The 15,447-nt window shown below is 38.7% G+C and overlaps 1 protein-coding gene across 1 annotated transcript in view; it reads right to left on the bottom strand.

Moving 5' to 3' along the window:
* The window catches only part of LOC139134198 (inter-alpha-trypsin inhibitor heavy chain H3-like), a 28,502-nt gene extending 17,359 nt beyond the window's left edge, over nucleotides 1–11,143 (bottom strand). Inside the window, exons 1-7 of the mRNA XM_070701110.1 lie at nucleotides 11,021–11,143; nucleotides 9,709–9,750; nucleotides 7,993–8,147; nucleotides 7,509–7,625; nucleotides 2,852–2,990; nucleotides 1,543–1,818; nucleotides 496–781 (exon numbers count right to left, since the gene is read on the bottom strand). Of these exons, the coding sequence (XP_070557211.1) occupies nucleotides 496–781; nucleotides 1,543–1,818; nucleotides 2,852–2,990; nucleotides 7,509–7,625; nucleotides 7,993–8,147; nucleotides 9,709–9,750; nucleotides 11,021–11,116 (1,111 nt within the window). The 5' untranslated portion in view covers nucleotides 11,117–11,143. The remainder of the gene's footprint in view (nucleotides 1–495; nucleotides 782–1,542; nucleotides 1,819–2,851; nucleotides 2,991–7,508; nucleotides 7,626–7,992; nucleotides 8,148–9,708; nucleotides 9,751–11,020) is intronic.
* Nucleotides 11,144–15,447: the final 4,304 nt, after the last annotated feature.

Genomic DNA, 15,447 nt, shown 5'->3' with positions numbered 1-15,447 from the left:
GATCGGCGTATGTCTTTGGACTGTGAAGTCAGAAGGAACCTTCAAGATAAAAATCGCAGCGCAGAGCTGCTTCAAGATCCAACATCGGCCTACGCTTAGGGCATCAGTCCTACGGCAGCTCTTTTCATCATTCTCTAGATATGATAATTTAATTATTGTGCTTCATCAACCGCAACACTTGGATAACGTGTAAAGACTCCCAAAGTATTCGTGAAGTTCGTAATACACGTTATGGCGTGACCGCGCGTCTCAACTTCAATGACAAAATTGCCGTCCCTTTTCTGTAGTGCAATCACTGTGCACATATTGGTTAGACTTAAAGGAAAAACATATGTATGCTTGCCTGAAGACCTGAGTGTCACCCTTGAAATAGCCTGTTTAAGGAAGTCGTAGGCCGAAGAATACAGACTATTTGGGACGACTTTGAGAGATGGAATGTTTCCTAAGACAGAAGGAAAAAAGCAAAAGTGAACAGAATCCTAATGGTTTACTTACGTCCTCTAGCGTAAAGATTGTCGACAAAGTCGTCTGCTAGTTGGAGAAATGCTTCCAAAGCAGGCACCAAGCTGCTTTGCCATTTGCTTACATCACCGCTAAAAGTTACGATGTTGAACAGATCGTTCTCTCTCATATCGCCTAACATCTGTTTGAGGGCAGACTTTGTCTGCAGTAACTTTTGTCCGGCCATGGAACCACTGACATCTATGACAAAGACTACGTTCTTTTTGGCAGGTTTAAGACCGATGGGAGCAAAATGGTGGACGAAATAACTGCCAAGTACCTGCAAAATAGAATTCAACGATCCATGATTTAAAACTTGATTACCGGTTGTCAATAGCAAATGACTTGAACGAGGGACGATTCGAAGTGTACAACAAGTTGCTCAGAGCTCCTGTGATAGGTTCCGCGACACTGTGAATCAAGGTTAAAGACGAATCTTTAAATGGATGACCGGAGGAATCTCAAGAAGCAAACTGACAAGAATTGAAAATGATTTTGGCAGTGGAATCGCTCTAATATTCATAGGATGTAGATATCTTGATCTTATATAACACAGGAATGAAAACATTCAACATCTATGTGCAGACAAATCTGATAGAATTATTATTTCAATGACATACAATAGTTGCACACAGTTAACTTACATGACGTATTAGTAATTATTTTCAAAACTCTTTTTTTAATTTCCCATATCCTGTCTCTCTCGGAAATCACGCCTATACTCAGTACGTTGGTATTTGTGAAAAAGCACAAATTCAGTGAGGTTTGAAGTCAGCTTATCTATTATTCGGTTGTAAAACGCAAAAAAAGTGGCAAAAAATGGGTTTGTAGTTAGACAGGCGACCATTCGAGAACTTCCTGCAGTCAGTATTGAGTTTTAAAGCCACAAATGTTACCGCTGCCATTTCTATGCCATTTTCAGACCACTGATCGTCATTCGATAAGTCAATCGATATTTTTATGCTGGCTGCGATAGTAACTTCACACTGAAAGTGTTTTGCTACCTATACACACTATCTTTCTTTTCATCCTCGGACTCACCTGCAGTTCGCCCGCGTTAAATTCATGCATGACATCATAGCGGACAACAAAGTCACCCATGACACCATTGGAGGACATGCTGATTTGTTCTTCCCGCGATGGACTGAATACTATGTGCGCACGTTCAGGTGACGGTCTCTTAATGGTTGCTAAAGAATTATCGACATCATTCCCAACCCATCTGTCGATTGCCCTGGACTGAATCGGCGGTACTTGAATGAATGCAATTCCTTGTGGCTCAGTGATAAATACTTCCACTTTTAAATCTTCTATGACCTGAAAAGTGAAACGGACAAAATTATATTTATTCAACTTGGTATGAGATTTAATACAAATATGTCGGTTATATTAGAACGTCGCTGTGTTTACATTTTATTCTTAATGTAAAGTGATTAACTTTCTAAATATAAAGTCGATTTCAGTTAATGTCTAGTGTTGCCATGTTGTTGGCATTTGGTATTGTAAATAGCCTTATGGTGATTCACATCGAGGTAATGGTGTGTTAAAGTAACTGTAAGCGTATGATTAAATTTTTCCTAGTAGATACCATAAATTGTCTTAGCTTTCTTTACGAAAATTGGCAATGTTTGGCAACATAGTAAATTAAAAAAGTGTGTCTCAGATTTAGTTTTATCTGCCTTTCCCTTTTCTTTAGTGACAGACTCTAAGAAGTGTTAGACATTGGACAAATCACCAGCCGGAAAGATTGTCGCGTCATAGCAATTGAATGTTGTAGAGCTTCAAACAAAAATCGCAGACGTTAAGGTTGAAAAATTGATACAACAGCTGTTGATTTACATGTACACTGAACTTATCATCTGGAAATCCCGCAGCATTTGTACTGGGGAACAAAAGAGGGCTTTTGAGAGGCTACTGAAACTTCATACTATGTATGATGTAAACAGTGATTACCAAATGCAAATCATAACATTCACCGATTACAAAGTTTTCAGAAAATGTATACTTTAATTGGGTTGCAAGCTCAGTTTTTCTGCAGAGAATTCATTGTTTGTAAGGACCAAATTTTGGCTCCGGAACCTTGACTTGCTTGTGTTTTGATGAGCTGACACAAACAGAGAATTTTCTGTCTTTGTACTCTGATTTATCTATCGCTGTTGATGAAAACATGACTGTTAGTATTACTTTAATATTTGCACAAAGGAAGCTATAGTCTTCCTGTAAAATTATCTAACTAAAATAATGAAACATCCTTCGATGATTACATGTCGTAAACTGATCAAATCTTATTATAAAAACCCAATACTATAGTCACTTATTACAAAGAAAAATTGCCGTACACTATACGTACTTGGTTTTGCCGTATACTAATTCGGTGTTCATAAATTCCACGACGTCTGAACAACATTTCTTGGTAGGTGAGAACGAAGTGGGCTTCGGCTCCTGCCTCAACGTTCATCGACACATGAAAGTTGTCCGCCTCTCTCACTCTGGATGTAGAAATTGTCAGATTTGTCCATGAATCAATGCTCAACAGGTAATGAGAAATTTTCTCTACATATCTCTCTTTCCATCTTTCCCTCCGTTTGCAATTGCCTGCTTACTTCCCTATCGTCTTTGTGTCCTTCCATAGGATTCTTATATATTAATTATTCCGTAATGTTTTCCTTCGTTCGGCTTGGAAAATACTCGTGAAGTTTGTATTTGTTTACTTCGGACAACATTCGTCCATATAAATTACGCAAAGGAAATACAGATACTGTAATACCAAAAAAAATGGTGTTGCATATACTATACATATATAGATTCATTCACTGACCATGAAAGATCGACTTTCTCCACAGGTTACGCAAGTCAGAAGTCAGAAGTAATGACCGTGTCATCACTAGTATAAACGAGTCATTACGCGGTCATTACGTCACTCGTATTTTCCGAGCCGAACGAAGAAAAATGCTAGGGAATAATATAGTTATCACATGCACAAGCCAAGAATTCATTATTTTTTTAAAATAATTTTTCCACAACAATGCCGCGAAACTTCTTAACTACTCAATACGCCGTGGGCGAGTTGCCAATCATTTCGGCCGCGTCGGCCACGGCGCTTAGGTTTGTGTACGGGTAAATGGCAGATTACCTCATACAACACGTACCTTCCGCGAAGTTATACTCGATTTCAAATAGCATAGGCCTAGAAATTTTACTTGGATAAAGTTTCGTTATTTTCCGAGACAAAAATCGACTGAATGTCAACTGCGCGAACACAATGTAACAGCACGCCCTACAGTACAGTGTGCCCTAAGCGTCAAAAGTTAAGGTGTCTGTGGGGTCTATACCGAAACGAACCCCATATTGGTAACAAAACTAAAACAGAAGGACCCAAAACTTGCTAGTTGAATATATTTTATTAGATTCTACAAATCGTGGCTGATTTTTTTTTACAAATTTTTACATCAAACAAATTTTGGTCTCGGGAGAAATACGGGCCGCCATGTTGCTTTTTTAAGCCTGCCGCACACAAGAGAAATCAGCTGAGCAAAATTTCATTCGATGGTGTTTTCTCAGCTAGTTTACCCTCGTATGCGGTCGATTTTTCGTGAGTTATGTCCTAGCGAGCAGTTGAGCAAGATATCCAACGTGTTTGACAGGCAAAAATGACCGCCCAGATTGGCCCATCTTTCTAAGGGAGCATTCGTTATTTACGGGGAGGGGGGGCCGGTGGAAATCAGGGGGGTTGACTTTTACAAAACCGCTTTTTAGGGGGGTCAAATTTTACAATCAATGATTGAAGGGGGGGTCAAATTTTACAAAGGTTTGTATTGAGTTATGGAAAACCAAATTGACTTTGGAATTTCACCGAAATGTTGCTTGTGTAACCGATGTTTCGAGACGGCAGAATAATAACCGACCGAAGCTCAGCCAAATTTATTTCTCTAGCAGGGCCAACAAGTCCGAGACTGGCGTTAACCTCTCTAGAGCAGCAACAGAGCATGTAGCCCTGAGTACAGGTCTGTGTGTTCCTGGCGTATACGGCCTCCACCACAGCCCTGCAACGGTCTGTGGAGATAACTGGGGTCTCTGCAACGAGATTCAAAATGGGGATCTCCATGGGTAAACAACTTGTCGAGTATGTTATGTTTCAGAAAATGAGCGGTTTTGGATGTTAGGAGAAGTCAATCGCATCTTTTCTGGGATTGGTTAGGAGGTAAAGGTAGGCAGGAAAGGATTTTGCCCCAAAAGAGCAGAATTTCGGCCAAAAAGAACCGTTTAGTCTTCATTGCAGTCCAGATCCAGGCCGCAGAGACCTCAAGTCTGTTCAACGACCATTGCAGGGCTTTGGTAGAGGCCATATAATGTTGGGAACACACGTGAACACACCTGTACGCAGGGCTTCACAGCATCGGGCATGAAATGAGGAACCAACACACAGTCATATAATGTGACAAACAACTTCTGTATATTACTATATTGTGTCAAATATCGGGGTCTACATATAAAATAGTAAAACCGTACTTCAAAACTATAAATATTACTCCATGGTAACAGTAACCGTACTGATCGACCTCCCGACGGCAGGAGTCGAACACACTTTCAGAACAAAAACTCTGTTCAAACCCTTTCTAAATGCTTAACAATTTCTATGGAAAACTTAACGTTACCGCAGAGGTACCTCAGACTTGACCACGCGGCTGGGAAACACAAATAGTTCACACGCGACTTTAACTAATGTTCGATGATGAGCACAATTGTAAGTCCCGTGTATTGTCTGCACATGAAAGTCGGCGACAACACACGCAATTCACTGCTAAGCAGCGTCCAGTTCAGCTACCATGGGAGCAGCCATCTTATATTCTTAGATCTTTGTTTATACTTCCGGTCGGGACATGCCGAACTAATCTGAAGTCTTCCTCTGCTAACTCCGCGCATCGACAAAAGTTCAGTGGAACGATCATAAATAATGTTCTCATGACAATCTCAGACATCTGACTGAACTCATAAACGGAATAAAGTTCACAGTTAACACACAATTTGCTGCAGAAAGATCAGCTTTCAACTTGTGGTGAATTATCATCTTAGCCTGCAGTGTGTATATTGCAAATTTACGGCACGGCTTTCACTTGTGTGAGCAATGTTTGTTCCATCGACTAAAGTAGAGGATGGCGTAGGGTTTAAATAAACAGTCCGATCAGCATAAAATTCGATCTCTGCCACTCACCGGTTTCTTTACATATCTGCTGACTTGAGTTAGACTCAAAATAGAGAAATATCTGACTTAAAAAGCACACGGTGACACTCAAACCTTCCAGTGCCAGTGCAGCATGCAACGTAAAACACTCTCTGGAAAGTTCCCGTCTTGGACTCCCTAGGTATACAGTGATAACACACAAGAACTCCCAGGCAAAATAGAAAATACACAGGTCCTCCATACATAATCTATGAGAAGCTATGAATAATTTCTTTTAAATACAAAACTAGCTAAATCTGTGTATTTATAGACTCTTGATTATTGATATTAATGTACTTGATAAGACTAGGGTAGTTACCAGTGCATGTGTGAGCAAGAAATTTGATTTTGGAATTTCACCGAATTGTTAATTCACTATCTTGTAAGAGGAAACTATGAGTAATTGTTTTCCAATATAAAACTAGTTAAATCTGTGTATTTATGTACGCTTAATTATTGATATTAATTTACTTGATTAGACTAGGGTGGTAACAAGTGGATGTTTGTGCAAGAAATTTGATTTTGGAATGTCACCGAAATGTTGATTCACTATCTTGTCTATATGGAAACTATGAATAATTTTTTTCCAATATAAAACTAGGTAAATCTGTGTATTTATGTACTCTTGATTATTGATATTAGTGTACTTGATTAGACTAGAGCGATTAAAAGTTCATGTGTGTGCAAAAAAATTGATTTTGGCATTTCACCAAAAATTTTGATTCTCTAGTATGTGAGGAAACTTTTTCAGCCCGGGGCCACAGGGTGCGAAGGGTTAATGAATCAAATCTGATGAAATTTTTTTTCATGGGGGGGGGGGTCACATTTTACAATTGATGAATTGAGGGGGGGGTCAAATTTTAGAAACTTGATTTGGAGGGGGGGTCGCTTTTTACGTTTCATTTGTCGCTCAAATTCCACCGCCCCCCCCCCCTCCCCGTAAATAACGAATGCTCCCTAATGAGTACAGCAGCCTTCGCGCACTTTCTGCGGCGCACACGGAGAGTAAAGTGCCTCGCGAGGCAAAAAATACCAAACACGTTGGATATTTGCTAAACTGCTCGCGGGGACAAAAACTCACGAAAAATCGCCCGCACACGAGAGTAAACTAGCGGAGCAAGCAGTCTCGAATGAAATTTTGCTCAGATAATTTCTCTCGTGTGCGGCAGGCTTATCATTGATGATCATATAGCGGATCGACGCAAAAGAAGTTCCGACGCACCAGCATTGATGGCATATATAGACGCGGGTTGTCGTGGCGTAACCAGCCAGAGTATAAATCCCGGTATTTTCTGTTCAGAGACGACAAGCTTCGAATGTTCATGTGATAAAACACAACTATCAAGTCGCCATCATGAAAGCACATTGGTGTAGATAAGACGAATAAGTTGTCTGAATAAGACATTTACATATGGACCAGTGTGCCGTAACGTTACCGCAATCTTGAACGCATGGTACAATCGTCTCGTAAATGGCAACGGATGTGTCAGCAGAGAAAGAAAGAATTCTGTGTTTAGCTCATTTTCCAGGTCAAAATTATAAGAAATGAGATGCATTCTCGCCAATTTTGAAGACGTCAATGGTTCATTGCGTCTGATTGGATTGATACGTGACTCATGATATTATTGTTATTATGATGTGTTAGCCTATACAGCAACGTAATTTAGTAAAGTCATTTTATGAATTTCGAAGAGAGAAATACGGACGGATACACTGCACAACTTAGAATAGTTTTACAGAGACAGAGTGAGCATTACCTAAAACGTATCGGTAAACCGTCACTCACCTTGGCCGAAAAGCAACGTGGCCAGCCGTCTGTCCACTCTTCCGAGCTGTGCTGTAGGTTTTCCTGGCTTCTTTCTTCTCTTGTACTTTCCCAGAGTACGTTTCGTTCCCAATTTTTCTGAGGGAAAGATATAACAAGCTTAGCCTGGTAAGCAAAGCTGTATGAAGGCACACAACACTCGAAATCTCTACAAAGTGTTGTACCCTCGCGGAAAAGAGAATTCGAAGGGCGTACGCCAACCACATTACTGAATTGAGAATTTGGCCTCATGCAGGCTTACTACTTACCCTTTAATGACGTCACGGTACCCGGTCCTTTTATTCCAAATAAAAGGTGAAATCGGCGATTTTATTTGATTTTAAAAAATTCGAATTTCTTTAGGTTTGACAAATTTGAGTAGCGGAGTAAAATCGTAAACATATCCCATGGAAAAGTGAACTCTAATTTTGTTTTGAAAATGTGAATAACTGACCATCCAACTTACAGGGTAAAGTTCGTAGTGAAAGCTGTTTCTGGTATCTCCATTTCAAACTTTACTTCCTTGGAACGGCCTGCCCTATTTGCGACGACGCTCACAACTTCAGTGCTTGCAAATCGTGACGTAATTCGGGAAGTGACGTGGAATTTACGAATGATGACCTGGGTGGGGTTAAAGTAAGCGACAGGGAAAGTCTTATTAAGTTCATCCTCAAAATCAGACAAAAGACTTGAAAAGTTAACACAACGTTGGTTTGAATGACCATTTACTTACTTAAACATTTTTGCAAGGGTGGGTCTGCTGGTATGCACAACATATGCCAAAATCCCTTGAGTATATCTAAATTCTCAAAATCTGGTGACCGCGGTCGAAGCAGCTTCATAAAAACAGAAGGGACGCAATCAACGTTTATCCGGTAAAATGTTGCATTGTTAGTAATTTGTAGAACTGGTGAACTATAAACATGCATCCAATGCCGACTTTGCTTCACATTTGCTCTACATTCATCACAATTTCTGGGAAGAGGTAATGTTGATCAACAAATATGACGGTATGATCCCATCGCTTTAAAGGTCAAATTTAACGATGTCATGAAAATAATTAGTGGGAATATATCGAATCTGTTGTCACCGTGTCATCAGAGCGATGTGCAGCGTCACGATGGAGGGTGGAAGGTGGACTTGGTTCAAGTCTGTGAATTGTGAATGTTGGAGTGGGATGAACGCGATGGTTTGTATTCTATTTTCATGTGAAACGTGTGAGTGGGGTGAAGGCGATGCAGGGGAGTTTCACCTGGGCAGAAAGTAACTCACTACTGCGCAGACTCTAAGGTAACGCGTTCAATCGCTAGGAAAACCTGACATGGGCTGCCAAATTTCAAATAGGTTTGTTGAAATAGGAGAGACACGAAAGAAGCTATTGCATATGATCATATTTTTTAAAAGTTCACCGACTTGAACCATGTCTGGGTGAAAGGTGACGACGGAAGATATTTGACCTCTTCCTATGTGTAATTTTTGCACGGATGTAACATTGCATCAATGGTAGGCGGTTTGATGCTTTACATGACATTGCATAATGCTATACTTGCGACAGCATGTGGTCGAGAGGAAACGTTACAGCGAATCGCCTGTTGAGTGCCATCTAAAGATAAGAGGTTTGTATGGCACCGTAAGAAATTTTGAGAGATTAGACAAGCAAGAATAATTAAGTTGTTCCTCTGAATCACGGCTTCTTCTTTGGCCAATCTGGATTTCTTTGAAATTGCGGCATACCACTAAAACATGATGTTCAAGTGAAATAAAAAGCGCAAATATTGGAAGTAAATCGACAATACTGCAGTTGTTTTCAACTTGCTTTTTTGGAATTTTTTTGTACATATTTTTACATTTATTTGCTCTCTTCTGAAAGCATGTAAAATGCCAAGAATGTGTTCTATTAATATACTTTCTGTACATGTATTGCTTTTAGTATTGTTGACAGTTTGTAAAATCTGGACTCCAAGTCATCGCTAACGATGTAACTAGTTGGAGGTTTGCTGGTTCGTAAAACAAACAAACAAAAACAAACAATTCGGTCGCTGCCTCTATAGCTTTGCAAAAAAATCGAGTGACATTTTTTTCTCTGGGCTTATGTTAATTGCGATATTATAATCCTTTCCGAGGCTACAAATGCTTTGTTATTTCACGTAGTAAATCCAGGCAAATTCTTAGCGTTACTTACGTCCCGTCCATTGTCCCTCGCTTGCCTACGATGACGAATAAACTGAAAAATAACAAGAAAATTCTCTTTAAGTAAGGTGAACATGGGAAACACCTTTTAAATCTCGTCCGTTGTAATGCTGATAAAACAAATGTGATATTCGATTAATAGTTCCGGACGAGCCAACAAGTTCCATGCTGTGTTAAGTTCGATGTTTTCTGCGCATTTTCTGCAAGTATTTCGCAACTTCATATGTTTCTTTACAGTTTTTCAAGGAAACAGTCAACTACAGTAAAGATAAAAATCAGTCGAAAGCTATCTGTGGCTGCTGCTAAGCGCTGACCATGTAACCTGTTACCGTGTTTTAGTTCGATAAGTGAATGAACGCCGAAGTGAGAGAGTTTCGGAGATTGTTTGCAACTTGACCGCGTTAAAAGTCTGTGACACGTAATATCTCTGGCTCTGACGTCATGCATTAGATTTGCAGTTTTAAAGAATACGTATCGAAAAATCCGATGATATGTGTATCCAAAGACATCATGCATGGAAAATGTATGTATGAACAATCCAATGCCATATGACTTAGAGTCTGTCGCTTTGAATACAATAAGACAACGCCAGCCAAATATTTGTTGTTATTTGTAATAGTAAGGTTAGAAAGAAAGGGCTCCGTTTCATTATCCACGTATGATAAAAATGAGAAAGTGATAAAGGACCTGTTCAAATAAAGTCATGTAAGCATGTTTCGCTGTCACTGGGCAGAGTTCAGGAATGCATGGCAAACTTAAACTTTGCAACTTCATGAGGAGTGAATAGACATGTCAAAAGCGCGTCAATGACTACTGGGTCAAATATGTCATGGATTTGGCAGCCGTGGTTAATAAGTCTGTACTAAAGCTGTCGAAATTAGGAACACAGTCTTGATATGATTTAAATACATTTTACATACGGTAGCATTCCTTTTTATCGTCATTTTTATCACATAATTTCGTATTTTTCTTTCTCTCATTCTTCCCTAATTCAACTTTATCCTTGCCGTTTAAAAAAACTCAGATCCATCCATACTTACCTGCATAAGGGATTCTCTGCATGGATATATAGCCTTCGATAGTCACTGAACTTCTTATATTTAATTTCTAATTTACAATATACAACCAGACAAATCATCCAAAAATTATGCAGCTAGCTAAATGAACTAGGCTTTGTACGCAGCTCGCTAGAAGGGTGGCACTTTCTTGCTAGTTATTATGATAGAAAACGATCGAATTTCGTCTTACAGAAATTTAATGATATACCAAAGGGACGCAATGATGACAAAAAGGTGATACGTTACCTTGCCAAAGCTGGTTTCGCCGATTTGCGCACCAACTGAAGCCGATGCGATAGGAAACTGAATGAGCACTATCAGGAGCACGCAGTTAACGTTCATGCTTGTTGCTCAGCAAGCTGAAATGTACAACGGATCACAGGCTAGCAAGGGTCTTTATCCACAAGAACAGTTATCTCTTATGTCATGTCCGGTCAGTTTCCGTCACTGTGAACCCCGATACCGTACTTTGAAATTGACTTATCCCTACGATACAGAGTACCGACATTTAACATCTGCTCATTTATTTGGGTTTCGCTAATTCAATATTTGCTGAGTCATCACAGTCAAAAGTCGACTTCTAAAGGAAAAGAATAATACATATTTCAGCACGGGTACATCTACCAACAAGTCAAGCAACTAAAACATTATTTTACATCATTTTTCTTTTTTAATCAAACTTTAACGTGAAATGACTTAGCAAATTATAAACGAGTGAAACCCAGAGTACATGAGCGGGTGTTATTAACAAAAATAAAACATTTTTTGTTTTAAAGCTATGATATATTTCGGCAAGACCGTACTGTTGCAAGATCGGTCATACTTCCAAGCAAAAAAATGAGTTTTCATCCATAGAGGTGAAATGTCACATTAGGATTTTCTTAGGCCGATCCGTCGCTTTGGTTGGAGAACAGCTCATCGCTTGCACCGTTACATATTGTTGCGGAATTTGGAGACAGTGACCTACATCGCGCTTATTCCGCCGGCTGAGAAAATGCAACTTTTTCGCGAATTTCAGGTTGTCGAACCCTGTATCCGAGAGCACAATAAGACATGTCGGCTTCATATCAAGGCGGGACTTAGATCACGTGGGAAAACTAGCAATTCGCCGACTCCCCCTGACTATGATTAAGGACTTCAAGAGACCTGCGCGTCGTGCAGTGAACTTTGCGGTTTAAACCTTATCCAGAATCAGTGAGGCAGTACTGTCTTGGTTGTTAAACTGGTTGTGTTTTTTCAGGTTTCCATGGCTGCTCAGTGAGCGTGTTGTTAGAGCTCGTGTCATGGACTCGTGACTTGTACCAGCCTATAATCTCAATGCGTCTTCTGATGTGCACATATTATCGAACCACGGTTTGTGACGTTCCGGTTCATCGCCACGCAGGATGACCACGGGATTCGACTGAAAATAGTGAACTTCAAACGAATGAAAGTAGAATGCGTTTCGGGGACAGATGTCCAAACTATCAACATTTTACAATACTTTCCAGGTCTACCGCATGTGTTGCTCCTGTTATAGCGCTTGGAGCAAGAGTAATTTTTATCATCATTTTAATTTGTTTTTCAAAATCGAAATGTTATTTTTCCTATGGAATAAACACAGGGGTGGCGGCCATTTTGAATTTCAAATATTGGTATTATGATTTATTATGAATACGAACATCGACCTCAACACCTGATGCAAGCTTGCTGAAGTTGGTTGATATGATCATTCAATTTCGCCGGTAGTTCACCATTCAAGTCCAAAAAATATCAACAGGGTTCAAAACTTGGTAATCCGTTTTGATATTATAGCATTATCCAAATGCTAAAACAGGCGACTGTTACTAGTTAGAGTCATAGAGAAAAGTTAGAACGGTAGAATGCATTTCGGAGATAGACAAACAGACTGTCGGCATTTTACAACACTTTTCTGGTCTACCACTTTTGGGGCTCGTTTTAAAGCGCTTGGAGCAAAAATAATTTTAAACTTCATTTTAATTTTACTGCGAATCGAAATGATATTTCTTTCTTCATAGAAAAACACAGTGATGGCGGCCATTTTGAATTTCAAATATCGGTGAAAATGTTACATGATTTGTTTCTCTTGTACTAAACTTTATACGGTGACCAGTAATTTGTATTCTCGATTTAAAAAAAAAGAAAGGATGAAAGTTTCGTTGTGGAAATAGTCTAGTCGGAAGGTAGGGTTCCCGTGCACCCCATGGATGTATTTTTTAACCTACATTTTTGTAATCCTTAGGGTCTATATTTAATGAATTTTGATGTTCCAAAATCAAATCGTGTCCCATGGGGTTCATTTGGCGCCATCTTTGCCGCCATCTTGGCCGCCATCTTGGATTTCAACAATGGGGTAGGGGTCACGTATCTACCGCTCGACGGAAACAGAAACAATAAAATACTATAAACTTACATTTTTAGAAAGCCAAGATCATGGCCTTTTCATTGATATATAACTTAATAGGGATTAATTAATATTCGAACATCGATTAGACTTTATAACGGCCATTGGCCGTAAATCGTAAAATTTGCTAAATTTCACACCCAATATTAAGTTCCCGTTCCTCCAAACAATTTTTCATAAGGTATTTATATATTTTTTGCAAGAACTCAGTGCAATAAACAAGAAAAACAACATTAAAAGTATGTGTCTTGAGATTTAGTGGGTGCATGAGCTTGTTTTCTTATTACGCGGTATGCCACATATCCGTGTGTAACATAAGGGGTAGGGGTAATGTTTCCCTTTCTGTTTCGAATCATGAATGATGAAACCATAAAAATGTTACATTTTTTGAAAGTGCTGCATCAGACCTTTCTAAAAATATATAGATTTATGGGAAAAATTGCATATTTAAAAGTTACAAAGCTTAAACCTTTCGGTTTGTGTCGATTTTAAGTGATTTTTTAAGAACGAAATTACAACATATGGGGTAGGGGTAATGTTTCCCTTTCTGCCTCGAACCATGAATTACGAAACCATATAAATGTTACACTGTTTCAAAGCTCTGAAATGGGCCTTTCCAAACATGTATAGTTTCATTGGGAAAAGTCCATATTTTAAAGTTACAAAGCTTATGCCTTTCAGCTTGTGTCAATTTTAAGTGATTTTTTAAGAACGAAATTACAACATATGGGGTAGGGGTAATGTTTCCCTTTCTGCCTTGAACCATGAATTATGAAACCATATAAATGTTATACTGTTTGAAAGCTCTGAAATTGGCCTTTCTAAACATGTATAGTTTCATTGGGAAAAGTCCATATTTTGTAGTTACAAAGCTTAAACCTTTCAGTTTGTGTCAATTTTTAGTCATTTTTAAGAACGAAATTACAACATATGGGGTAGGGGTAATGTTTCCCTTTCTGCCTCGATTTATGAATTATGAAACCATATAAATGTTATACTGTTTGAAAGCTCTGAAATGGGCCTTTCCAAACATGTATAGTTTAATTGGGAAAAGTCCATATTTTAAAGTTACAAAGCTTATGCCTTTCAGTTTGTGTCAATTTTAAGTGATTTTTTAAACAAAATTATAATATAAAGGTTGGGGTAATGTTTCCCGTTCTGCCTTGAACCATGAATTATGAAACCATATAAATGTTATACTGTTTGAAAGCTCTGAAATGGGCCTTTCCAAACATGTATAGTTTCATTGGGGAAAGTTGCATATGTGAAAGTTACAAAGCTTACGCCGTGCAGTTTGTGTCAATTTTAAGTGATTTTTTGAACAATATGCACAAAACAGTTAGTCCGTTGGCCAGGTATCGAAATCATCCTCTCAAAGGCATTTACCCACTATGATTTTCTGTTAGCTAGTATTCTCAGCTGTCATAATCTGTTTATTTTCCATTTAACTGATGGTGTGTGAGAGTGTAACGACTTGTTTGTGAAGGGCTGTCACGCCCTCAGTAGTAAAATAGGAATGGGTTAGGGGTAACATATTTACCGCTAGTCGGAAACAAAAACAAAAATACCATAAGCAATACATTCTTAGAAAGCCCAGATAATCCCCTTACCATTGGTATACAACTAAATGGGGATAAATCGATATTCAAACATCGATTAGATTTTATATTTGACATGAAATGTAAATTGTAAAATTTGCTTAATTTCAACCCAATAATTAAGTTCATGTTCCTCCAAACAATTTTTACAAGGTATTTATATATCATTGAAAGAACTTAATGCAATAGAGAAGTAAAAAACATTAAAAGAGTGTATCTTCTTGAGACTTATGGGGTGCGTCGATTGTTTACCTAATATATGGTATGCCGTACATCCCTCTATAATATACATTTAAGGATAGGGGTATGGGTAATGTTTCCTCTCCTACCAAGCGCAGCGAATAAGGAAGTCACATAAATATCATATCTCTTAAACACTAACGCAGTTGTTTTTCCAACAAGATATGGCTTGAGGGGTAAACTCAAAAATTATGCAGTGACAAAAGGATTACATTTTCGACTGGGTACTAAAATTCAATAGCAAAATAATTCCGGAACTAAAACCCGAAAAGCCAAATGTCACAGAACGCATTCAAATTACGCAACTAAATAGTAAACAGAAGGCGAACAAACACTCTCTACACCAAGCAATAAGAAGGCTAGACAAATCTCAGAAAATGACTAAAAAGCTTATATTCCCATTGACACCTCAATGTTTAAAATGCCTTGTG

This window comes from Ptychodera flava, chromosome 6, assembly GCF_041260155.1.
Source record: "Ptychodera flava strain L36383 chromosome 6, AS_Pfla_20210202, whole genome shotgun sequence".
Taxonomy (NCBI): domain Eukaryota; kingdom Metazoa; phylum Hemichordata; class Enteropneusta; family Ptychoderidae; genus Ptychodera; species Ptychodera flava.
Note: the sequence above shows the minus strand (reverse complement) of the source record. Positions and strands in the feature narration are given on the sequence as shown.